At 41.7% G+C, this 12711-nt stretch overlaps 1 protein-coding gene across 1 annotated transcript in view; it reads left to right on the top strand.

Annotated features, from left to right (window-relative positions):
- The first annotated feature begins 3735 nt into the window (after nt 1-3735).
- tmem132e (transmembrane protein 132E) overlaps nt 3736-12711 on the top strand; it is a 162277-nt gene continuing 153301 nt past the window's right edge. The window contains exons 1-2 of the mRNA XM_088278804.1: nt 3736-3946; nt 4069-4309. Of these exons, the coding sequence (XP_088134930.1) occupies nt 4243-4309 (67 nt within the window). The 5' untranslated portion in view covers nt 3736-3946; nt 4069-4242. The remainder of the gene's footprint in view (nt 3947-4068; nt 4310-12711) is intronic.

Below are 12711 nucleotides of genomic sequence, written 5' to 3'. Positions count from 1 at the left end.
AAGAATAATAAAATGCTAAATACATTGAACGAAATGATTGAGGTGGAAAAAAATTGAAGTGAAATTGGAGCACAGATCAAACTCCTTAGTTCCTCGGCCCTAAGATGCCCTCAAAACCTTTTTATAGTGAATGGGCATGGTTTTCAGCGAAGAACGAATGACAAAATAAATAAATAAATAAAAGACATCGGTCTAAATTTCCGAATGCCGAACCGCAAATACGCTGGGGTTCTGTGTAATTATGTGAGGAATGGTGATTTAGGGGCCAAGAGGGGTAAAGAATGTGAGAAGCGTCTGCAAGTGGCATGCAGGCACACCTGCACTGTACGCGAGATTCTTTGTGGAGTGGGACACAGGTGGCACAAAATGAACAGCTGCAGAAAGACACAAGATCAAAGGAGACGGTAAACTTCGTGCCTGTGAGCATGGCCACCGAACACCTTTCATTAGTGCTTATCAGCACTGTTCCGCACAAACGCACCTGTCGCCACATTTTTGGAGCATTTTGTTGTTTTATTAGTCATCTGGGTACTGAAAGATTTTGACGGTGGTGCCTTGAGAGACGAGTGACCCGCCTTGCGAGTTTTTTTTTTTAAATATACGAGCCGTAGGTCGTCTGATTGTTATTTTTCGGGCTCCTGTCTGGTAGCAGTGAACTCAACTGACTTCAATTTAGCTTTAACTGCGGAGATTACCAAGCAACTATTACAGGTAAGGCATTTAGTAGCAGTCATAATTATACATCTTTGGTGCTGTGTTAATTCCTTCATGTTCAAATGAAAAACAAATGACGTGCAACAGCTGCCTGCATTGTGTTTAAAAAAAAAAGTATCCATTTTTGATGAGGCAGGCTAGTGCTTGGCAAGAACGCCACGTGCAAGCGGCAAACAATTAAAAAGCTAAACGACTACGCGCTGCGTTAATTGTGTGACTTGTGGGCAGCGCAACATGCTGGTGAGTCGGAAATCACACAGAGAAGAAGGAAAAAAATAATAGATAACAGATCTCGCACTGACATAATTTAATTGAATTCAACTTGAATGTGTCTTCAGGTCTTCATGATTGAGGCTTTAAGGATACACTGTTGGCCTCTCAGTAACTAAAAGTATCAAATTAAAAAAATTAAAAAATAATAATTAAATTAAAATAATTTTGATATTTTAAGTGAGATGGCCTATTTTTACCATTTTTTTATTCAATCAATAAAATTTTTACTTATAAAATGAAATGTAATTTGCATTGCTGTGATGTCATCGTGAGCTGCTCACTGCCTTTTTTCTTGAGCAGATATTAATCATGATAATCATAAGAACAATGGGATGTGTTTGTCTGCGGCGGGGTGATGCTGCAGCCCTTGTCAAATGCGGAGTGAGTTACGGGGATGCTAGCGAATGACGCATTGTCCTTGTCGTGCACAACACGCCAATTCTCAGATGTGGCAACGTTTTGTATTCAAGACTCCCAACGGAACTAAAACAGCGTGAAAATGGCAAAATTACGTTGCTATGGAGAGGGAAACTTTCAGTTTCACTTTCAATGGCAATATTTCTTTGAACTCAAGGCAGTTGTTTATTTATTTTCATATTGTATTTTGTCTTTTGAATAAACTGTATAACTTTTTTCCTTTTCCTCTTTTATAGAAGAAATGTGATTCTGAGAATTAAAAAAAGAGTACAGGAGAAAAGTCATACTTGGTTGATGGCAGGAAAAAAATCAATAAATATGTAAACTGTTATCTTCGTTCTCAACATAATTGCAAATTTTCTATTTTTCCAAAAATTCAACCTGCATTGCACCCTAAAAAATCAGAAAACTATAAAAATGGAAAAAAAAAAGGTCTTTTTTATTAACGTAAAACATCTCTTGTCAAACAAAACTTCAAGAAAATGTACATTTTGGGGGCAGTAAAATGATTTGGCTGTAAAATTGTTGCACTGTGACTGCAATGAACTTCAACGGCTATCGGAAAATTCTGAACATTTTCCGATGAAATTGCGACTCTCAAGTCTCGAAGGCAGCCCGACCATCATTAAAGTTGACTGCGTGTTTTAGCGGCATTTTATGACGCAATTAACTTATTTTTACACTTGTAAATCACAACTGGATAGCTATGAGCCTCACCGTTAACCTCTATAATCACAGTCGTTTGACTCCAAGTCAAAAAATGTCCAAAGAACAAAGTAACTAATAACATTGGTAGTAGAGGAGTGCAATGCATCTATTAATAAAAGCATTAGTGGCACGACTCCATGAAATCAATGCTCCGTTCATCAATAACGTTTCACCATGTTCAGCTAATAAAAGACAATCAGACAAGCTGGCTCGTCCGCACCACTCTCGAGATTAATTTTTTTTTTGGTGGGGGAGGGAGGCGTTGGGGGGCGTCCTCAAGATCACTGTGCCTAATATGGGCGATCCGGAAAATGTACTTCCGGTTTGTAAAATAAGAGCAATCCTCTCAAACAAGGACTGGTGTTTTGGAATGCGGGAAAAGTTCCAACAATTAGACAAAAACATAAAGACAAATGTGATTTGGAAATGGAATGAATGGTGACATATTATTATCTGGCCAACAATTGAACTAATGACTGGCACTGCTCATTAAAGGCATTATTTTACGTATTCATATAATTACTTTGTCCCTTGAAGCAATGGGTAGGCAAAACATTTAAAAAAAATATTCATGTCCTGTCATTTCATGTCCAGCACACTAGTTAAACAAACAAAATAAACGAATTATTCAATTTTATAATTAAAACCTCACATATTATTGTGACATAATCAAATACATCGGACATCCCTGCATGATTACCTCCCCCCAAGAATAAAAGATTTATCATTTACAGAAATATTAGGTAGACTTTTTTTGTATGAAGCACTTTAAATAGTGATAATTTTATGAGACTGGTGTAGTATTTTTTCCCTTGTAAATATATGAAAATAATTATCTTTTTGACTACCCCCTCAAAAATAGACACATTTTTTTTCAATAGGATTTGGTGGTACACACGGTAGTTTATTTTGCATTGGGATTATGTGGGGGTACTTATTTGTAATAATTTGTTCATATTCCATTATATAGTACAATAAGACGTAAATCCTGCATGAATTATAACAACTGCAATTGTAAATTCACTTAAAAGGCAATAATAAAAGTATGACTTTTTTGTATCAATTTAATGTGAAGGAGCTATGTTGCCTTAACTTGAGGAGTTACGTTGAGCAAAATTAGTTCTTCGCCATCTTGGTGCAAGTCACGACACCAATGTGTTCTCGAAAGCTCTCAAGAGAAAGAGTTAAATAAGAATAATTTTAATAATAATAAAAAAAATCCCCTGATCTCGTTTTTTTTTTTCTAATTTTTATTGAATTTTATTTTGACAGTGCCAACCGGAACCCTGCCGTGTAACAACATGGCTGATTTGACGCCTGTGGAGACAGCTTACTTGTCAGTAAGGTGAGCACGTTCACTTGGAAAGCACTTCAAGAGCCGGAACCGGCGAACGCCCCTCGCCCGCTCCCCTCCGATAAAACAGCCCTGCCAGACGACCGCCTGTCCGGGTGTGCACGAGTCCAAAGACCGCACGTTCCGTGAAAGAACCCAGAAGAGTTGCTGGGACTCCGGTGACCGCGACGATGCTCCGCGCCGTCCACCTCCACAGCCCCGAAGTAAAACGGGAATAAGAGGAGCAAGAACTCGCCGGACTTCACTCGGTCCCCCCCCCCCCCCCCCCCCCCCCCCCACCGACCAAAGAGCGAGCCAGCGAACCTCGGTGTCGGTCGTGACTACATGCCAGTTTTTTTTGTCCCCAAATATGCACTTCCAACCTCGCATCCGTCCTCGGAAGAAACCCGGGAAGTGTGAGTGACAGGTCGGCCACGGCGGCGCGGATTCACCCGGTGTTCCTTCACCCCCAAGGAACTCCTTTTTTTTTTATTTACAACGGTATAAATTTTACGTTCTGCTATTTCACCAAGCTTTTTACGTTCATTGAGACATTTCCAGCGTGGAAGGCGACATTTTCTATGTGATTTATGATTTTTGGCGTGTCGCTTCGGAACTTCCAGACGGGGGGCGCGAACGCTCTCTTTTGGCCGGGAGAGGACGCGCATCGGCGGCGCTCCGGCTGGTGAAGCCCCCACCCGCCTCCGGTCAGGGAACCTAACATCCATCCATCGATCCATCTGAGAGAGAAGCACTCATTCTGGGATTAAAACATTCCACCTGCTGGGAATTCTACCATGTCAGGTGCACGGGATTGCACATGGACGCTCCTCGTCTACATGGTGGTGGAGGCGCTTTCATGTGGTGAGTACCCCCTCCTCTTCCCCCTTGTGCCCCCCTCCCCACTTCCTTCCATGGGGATCACTATTGTGTTGCATAGAGGAGTGATAGTGCCAAATTTGTGCAACTGCAGAGGTAGCTGCTGCTGCTGCTCTGATTGGTCACTCTGGGAGATGGACACATTGCATACGATGTAACACTTTTATTTGGGTGGTGTTGGGGCAACTATTCGATGACACAAAGCGTATACGGCGGACAAACAAATGAAAACACTGGCGGTGTTATGTCACAATTGGATCATTGTAACAAGATCCCTGTTTTGATTTATTCTCCTTGTCTTGGTCCCCCTCTTATACAAGAGATAATCCGAGTAGTCTGTGCCACATACACCAGTGGATGCACAAAGATGATCTTTAAACGTAATTCGGAAAAACAATCCTTTCTAGTGCTGAGGCGGGGAAGACAAATGGGGGACTTTTCAGCATGAGTTGAAATGTAGGAAAGAGTCTTGAAAGATGAGATGGACATCGGTGACAAGATTGGGATAGGTACAAGGTATCAACATAGGTACAAGTAAAAGACGTCGAGATTTGTATCGGCAAGACTTGTATGGACACGGGTGTCAAGAGGGTAAGAGGTATAGATAGATGTCAAGATTTGTACAGAAACCGATCAGCGCAGGATTGGTATCGGTTAAAAAGGAAGCTGTAAATTACAACGCATGGTAAAATCCGTATTGCACACGCTTTTATTGGTCAAACTGAAAAAGGAAAAAATGAAAACATCCGCGGTGTGAAGTTTTTCGACACTCCCCTTGTGACTGCGGGGAAGTAATTCCGATACGTTACCGTGCCCGTGTATGCCTGAAGAATACAAGATCCAAGGATGACGTGGCTATGTGCTGTCGACTTGGACTGATAAATTGTGGACTGGATACATAAGAAAGAATACCTTGATATCATTTGCCGTTCGAACTAGTTGTCTGTTTGATGAATGTTTTTACAGGACTGATAGTCGCAAAGTGCAAAGTCTACCGGCCTTTTTGACAAAACCATTTTAAGCATCAGTTTTTGAAGCCCAAAACTTGAAATGATCTGCATTTGGACTGCAACAATTTAGCAGGTTCTTCCACATCGCCAGCTACCAACCTGCCATTCGCATTACAGCTTTTGTGGTTGTTTTCTTGAAGGCCCGGAATTCTACCGACGGCTCGACTGCAGTTGTAGCACCTGAGCCGCGGCGGCTCCTCTGCCTCGTCGCCTCTCCCCGTATAATTGGCTGCATAATGCAGTTTGCGCTTTGTGTATCGGCGGCGCGGTGTGCTCCCATTCAGGCAGAGCTTCACAATCGCCCTTCTGTCTTGCTCATTTTCTTGCCTCAATTTCATTACCGCACAAAAGAAACGCCTACGTGCGCACAAAAAAAACAACTCCAAAGACTCCTCTACAGCCTCTGTCTTGCTGCCTACACACACAAGCCGCCCTCGCACGCACGCACGCACGCACGCACGTATGCTGATCAGGCCATCGTGGTCGGCGTAGTTGGCGGCACCTTCCTGGACAACCGCGCCGCCGCTGTCAGGAATGATCCGAGTCAAGAATTTGGCTTGTGTCCAACTGCCTTCGAGGTTCTTCCTGGGAAACGCACCTCAAAGTTTGTTTGACACAAGTGCTAATTTGCACGGCGGAAGAACGCTCGATAAAGCGTGATAACGCAAATTGAAGTTGCAAAATGTCCGATACTACTTTTTTTTTTCAGACCGATACCAGTGCGAGTTTCACTTTTTAAGTGTGTGCTAGCGAGTGATATCAACGGCGGGGGTCATTCCTTCTCTTCCATCGTGTCTGCTGCACGACTAAGCCGTCTGATTGAACGGGCTAATTTGCGTCGTGTATCGGACATCAGTTAAGTGGCCTTGGAGGCTGAGTTGTTCTTGAGACGTGACAATGCGACAACGGCAATTTTTCTACTTTTTCTAAAGAGTCAAGCACTTTGATAAAATGTCGCCCAGCGCCAAGGTTTCGGGACAACCCCGTTTTCCCGGCACGTCAATTGTGTCCGACTCAATGAGTGAAAATCTGTTAAAGTAAAAATCCAAAATAAAAAAGACAGCAGCGACCACCTATTCTTAACAAGCAGTTTGTTCTTGACTCAAGTCGTTGTTGACGCTTTTAATATATCGTGCAATCAGCCGTCTTCTCTTTGAGACGAGTGGTCCGTTCAAGGGCAATTCTGTCATCCCCATCCCTTTTTTTTTTTTTTTTTTTGCTGGGTTGTGGTGCCCATTTAATGGCCATATGTCTAATTGCGTGTTGCCGTGTCATGACAAGTCCCATATATCAGCGCGTTAAATAAGTTACCACTCCTGGCACACGTGTGGAAATGGTTAAACCGCTGGTGGCCCCCTTTTTTAATTCCTCCAAGTGTGCCAGACGGAATACAAATTTGAAAAGAGCTGATGTCGCTTGACATTTTGTCCACGAAGACGTCGCGAAGGCACACGAGCAGCCTCGCAATTTAGTCGTTTGGAATGTCGAGACTCATTTGGAATTTGAAGTACAAATCCTGGAATGAGCCCAAGATGGCCGCTTCAAACCAAAATGGCTGACTTCCTCTTCACATTTTTTTTTCATCCTGTTATGATAGAATTTTGCATCGATGGGCTGAACTGCTGATAAGGGCCGGTATTTTTTTTCTAAATTCATAATCCAGGAATTCTACCCCAAATGGCTTCTTTAAAGAAAGATGGCTGACTGCGTTTCAGGAATGGATTCTTGAGACTTTTTCGTTTTGTTTGAGACTTTCCTTCTGCTATGGTAGACACGGACACGGTCACCCAGTTATCGGTAAAGTTTGAGCCCTGGAATTCAACCCAAAATAGGTGCTTTTAACCAAAACTGTATTTTAATGTTTTATTGTTCTGGGATATTGCCTAATTGTTATTTACTTTTGTTTAATCATCAAAAAAAAAAATCAAATATGCAACCAGAATTACAATCGAATTTTCTTCCGATTAATCGAAAAATATTCAATAGTGACTGCCCTACACTCACTAGGCCACGCCTCTTTAAGTCAACACATGAATGTGCGTGCGATACCGGGCTATTTTCCTTCATTCAAAAACATAATAAAAAAATATTTTCGGTGGCTGGATTGTATTAATGACATTCAATTTTCCTTCCGAGGGGAAAACCGATTCTATCGATCTTTAAAATGGGTCAATCCGACCCGCAACCCAACAGGAATGCACCTGTTTTCCACTCGCCGCTAGCTTTGACGTTCCGAGAAAGACATCACAGATTCGTTGCAGTTGTGAGCCGTGTCGCTGAAAATCCAGAAAAAGGTTACGGAAAAATGTCACGTTGAATTCACCCCGGTGCGTTATGTAAAATGATCTGATGTCGGCAGAAAGTGTCACAGGAAAAAAAAGAAAAAAGGCTCTCCCCTGAAGCTATAGCTTGCTAACTAAATATATATTTAAAAAAAAAAACAACACATGCTTTGCCGACGGGAACACGCAAAAGTGACAGGTGCAGCAAGAACAACAAATGTCAGAAACCGTGCGCGGCATCAAAAGAATAAGAGGCTTATTTTGGCGAGGTTGTCGCATATGCTAACGAGGGAGTGCTTCTGTGGGGGGAAAAAAAAGCTTTAGGTAACAAAAAACAAATCGCCTACGATTGGCCGTGTGTGAATAGCTATATTAAAATAAAACTATTACACTCCTCTTGATTATGTAACAACCCCCCACCCCCTCAAAACTGACTTAAAAAAACCAAGAAAGAAATAATGCATGTTTCCTTTAAGTAGGCGACGGATGACGTTTAATAGCAAAGACTTGGCGTACTTTGAAATGTATTTTTCTTTACCGGCTTGCGGGCTACTACCCACCACCGCCGTAGAATAAAAACACATCAGCAAAAGGCCTCAAGCCAGCCTGAAGTGGGTGGGCGGATGTTAATTTTTTTTTTTTTCCGCATAATGAGGCAGGCGACACGAGAACACTGGCGGCTTACAAACCTCAAAGCATCTCAAATCGGGCGAGCGTCCGACGCTATAATTAAATATCCATTTGCAAAATTGGTGTTGATTTTAAGTGTTGTACTTTAACCCCTTTTTTGATCCAGCTGCAGCCGCAAAATGGGCGTTCCCGTTTTTGACAGACACGCCCCCTTCTGAGAACGGGAACACCCCCTCACCCCAAGGGCGATCAGCACTACTTTGACTGATCAGTACAAAATTGGGTGGACGCGTTTCTCATAACTCGCATGAACCAAGTCTCCAGGAGCCGTGCCTGAAACTGAACAGGAAGTTCGCCAGCCATTTTGAGTTGAAATCGGCCATTTTGAAGAAATTGCTCCCGATGACCCAATCGCGCTCCATTAGCGAAATGTTCCCTTTGTGTCTGAAAGGACTGAAAGTGGCCTTTTGTGTTGCCAGTTTGACGTACGTCTCTACCTGTTAACCTGCTGTCAGCAAGCTTCTCCTCAAACATGACAAAAGGGATCGCTTTGCTGACATTTTGAGGAACGGCCCACTCCATTTTCTGGACCTTTTCCGGAGCGACCCACATATGCACTTGGGTTGCGTCGCTGGCGAGTTGTCATTATGACACGAGGCTTTTCGCTGTGTTGTGGTTGTTTTTTGGGAACCAGGAGAATTTTATGTTCTGAAAAAAAAAATCCATTATTTTAGAAAGACGGAGATAAATACGAGATACTTTGGTTTAAAATTGACTGTCTCAGGAGGCTCTACAACGAATTCGAAAGAAGATGAAAAATATTATTCGAAGCATCTGCACCTTTTTTTTTTTTTTTTAAATAAAAGATATAATTCCGAATATCCTGAATTAGGTCCATGGTGATAAATGTGCAAACTGTCGACAGTTCCGATGGTGCCGTCCCGTGCAATCCATGCCGTGGAGGCTTCGGCTTGATCACTTGGAACGAGACTTATCTTAGCGATAATAGCACGATGGCGAAATGGTAACAAAAACGCAAATATCCGCCTTATTTCTTCTTCATTCAAAACAAAAACTGCTTTCATCAAACGCACAAAAAAAAAAAAAAATCAGCAGTTTCACCCAAATCATCAGTTTCGGGCCAAAAACAAAACGGGGAACAACAATCATTTTTTTTTTTTTTCATTTTTCACGTCTTGTTCCTGAAGTTAGTCGAGATTACAATCAACAGCGCCTCCGCTTTTTTGCATTCTCATTTTTACATGACATTTTGTCAGAGCTGCCGCCAAAAGGCAACCCCGATAACTTATGCAGCCCATCCCCTGAAATTACATTTCAAGTCTTGCTCATATTGATTCCAACACGCGGAAACAAAAGCCTCACAAATTAGGCCACCAAAAAAATAAAAAAAAATCGACTGCGCCCGACTCGCCCAACTTCCAGTGAGCGTGTTTTGTACAAAATGACAAAACCAGGCAGGCACCCACCCGTCCTTTTTTTTCTTTTTCTTCTGGTCCCGTCATGTTTAATTCAAAGGGTCTTTCTTGTGCTGCCTACAATAGGGAACTTTTTCAAAGCCTCACAGAAAACTGATGGGAAAAGACACTGCTTGGAAATTGAGTGATGTTAACGTTCCCTCTGATTGGCTACAATTCAACTCAGAATAGCTTTCTGTTCACACGCCAGCTTAATTCGACTTGAGCAGTGAAATATTGAAAGAATTACGTCCAACTTTAATCAACTTCATTTTTTTGGACTTAATCAACCCATCGAATGGAACAAATAAACTTGGCTCTGCACACGCGACCAAATCCTCACCCTAAATCGACGTGGATTGTTCATGCAGTGGCGAAGGGTCCTCTCGTTAAATTTACAAGCAGGTTTTGTCCCAAAAAATAAGTGCAGACTCGGCTATTCTCCCGTCTCCATCGCATTTACGACTTGATCCCGCACAATACTTTGCATGCTAATACACCCCCTGCGGTGTTGTTTTTTATTTTTATTTTACTATTATTATTATTTTTTTTTTCTCGAATTATGCATAGAATGGTGCGCAGTCTCCGAGGCCGTGTCCTTACTCGTCCACGGTTGTTTTTAAAAACAAATATTATGCGGGATCAAAACAATCCCGCGGCCGCACTTGAGGCTACCCATAAAAAATGCTGTCGACGTGATGCCGGAGCGACCGCGACCGCTGCGGCCTGTTTGGCCAATATGAACCTTTTGAGGGGGGGGGGGAAATAAAGCCCGAAAAGATGCAAAATGACCCCCCCCCCCAAAATTTTTTTTTTCTTCCTGGTACATGCCGCTGGTGCCAGCACTGCATTGATTTTAGGATATCATCCAAACTGTGTCAAACGGAAACTCAACTTGAAATCATTAATGCTAATTAAATGACCCCCCCCCCAAATAAAACAAAAAAAACAAAATCAAAATGTGCTCATTTTGAGAGCATTTTTTTTTTTATTTTTGGCAATGCCGGAGAATGCAGGCGCTTCATCAAATGGCTAAAGGCAGGTTTGTAAATATTATTAGGGCCACTTGTTCTGCTGTAATACGAGTCCAATTTTCTGGGCCGACTTGGCTCACAGCTCCGTTTTTACCGGTGGTTGCGCGCGCTCTATGAAAATGTCCTTTCTCTTCCCCTAGAGCCCGTTTGAATCGATTCTTTTTATTGGGCCGCATTGGCTTTGAGAGAAAAGGAATCCTGCTTTGTTGTAATGGCCTAGCCAGCTGACATTTGTCATCTTTTTCAACACCGGCCTCTGAAACGGGACCGGGTTGAACTTGCTGCTTGCTTTTTCTAATGTGGCTTCTTTTTGTCCATTCATCTTTTTGGTAATATAAAAAAATCAAAACATGAGTTTTAATGCACATGTGCTTGACTTTACCGTGATGAATAAATACAATATAATACAATACAAACTCTAAAAACATTTGGGTAAAAAAGAAAAAAATACACAACTAACCCAACTTTCTGGGTGATTCATTTGACCCAAAATATTGGGTAAAATACCCCAAAATTGGGTTTTTTCGTCCCCACCCCAAAAATGGGGTTGTTTTATACAAAATACCACAAACAATTGGATTGTGTGGTGGGTTATTCATTTGACCCAACATTTTGGGTTATTTAACCAATCACCACCTTTTGACCCAATTTGGGTTATTTTCAAGCAGTTTGTTTTATGAGTGCAATTAAAACCCTCGAAAGACAAGACAACCTCCCACCCCCGACCCTTAAATCTGGTGAAGTCGCTTACTCAGCACTTCCCAGTGTGGTCTTCCCCGACGTTATGAGTCGACTTTCTGAATTTGGAAAAAGCCCCAAATTGCCAACGCGACGCAAATCGCACGTCTCAAGGTTCATTACTCGCACATGCTTTGGCCTCCAGATATAGGAGCCATAATTGACAAGTTTACATATTTGTACAGCGGCGTGACCTCCAAACGAGTGCCGAGCGCCCTGAAACAGCTCCGGCCGAGTGTTTGTTTGAGAAGGCCGGAACATTTGTTTTGGAAAGCGCAAATCTCAGCTTCCGGCCAAGTAATCACAGAGTCATGGCTATTGATTAAAACCCTATCAAGCTCCCGCAGATAGATTAGAGTTGCTTTTTCTGCCTTGGGAGAGGGAAGTCTTATTTCTCCTTTGGAGTAGCGTCGTGCTGCGCTGCATTCTGTTGGAGCGTGATTAATTGCAGGGAAAAAAGTCCAGCGTTGAAATTTGCATAAAATTGCTCTCCTTTGGAGAAGGATTGATTTCAGGCAGGGATTCTCAAAGTGTGGTACGCCGGCTCCCTCTAGTGTTCCGGGAACAATCAGTGAATTCAATGTTCATACTATGCATAATGTTCCAATTTTATTTTTTCTTTAAGTACTATTCATTTATATTTATCTTAAGCGCAATGCATTGTCATGCAATTCAAGTTTTAGAATTTTCTTGACAAACTTTTTATTTCGGCAATTTGCGTAAGTGAAGCAATATTTAATATATATAAAAATATAAGTAAAATAAACATTTTGACCCATTATTTTATTAAATAGGTAGTTAATTGATGGATTAAAAATCTTGCAAAATATTCAATTTGACAATTTGTTCATTTATTTTAATAACTGGTTAACAAAAGTGTTAATAACAATGTAATATTGTTAATTTTTTTTATTGAATAAGTGTTTTATTATCCAATTTCACACGCATTAAAAAAATTCTTTATTTTACAAAATAATTGACTAATAAATCATGTTTAACTTAATTCCAAACAATCCAATTGAATTTTATTTTATTTTCTGACAAAAATGAAGTGCCGTCCTTAGCTCGCCTTATCTGGCTTTTAATACACAGAGGAGGTTATTAACGTCGCGCATGCAACGGTAAAATGGCGTTTTACGGGGCTCTGTGTGCCGTTGCGCCGCGATAAAAAACGTTATATCACTCCCGTTGTGATGTGAACCGCGGCAAACTGTGCAA

This window comes from Idiotropiscis lumnitzeri, chromosome 17 (assembly GCF_059441095.1).
Source record: "Idiotropiscis lumnitzeri isolate Australia: NSW breed Sydney's pygmy pipehorse chromosome 17, RoL_Ilum_1.0, whole genome shotgun sequence".
NCBI classification, from domain to species: Eukaryota; Metazoa; Chordata; class Actinopteri; order Syngnathiformes; family Syngnathidae; genus Idiotropiscis; species Idiotropiscis lumnitzeri.
This window is presented reverse-complemented; position numbering and strand designations above follow the sequence as displayed.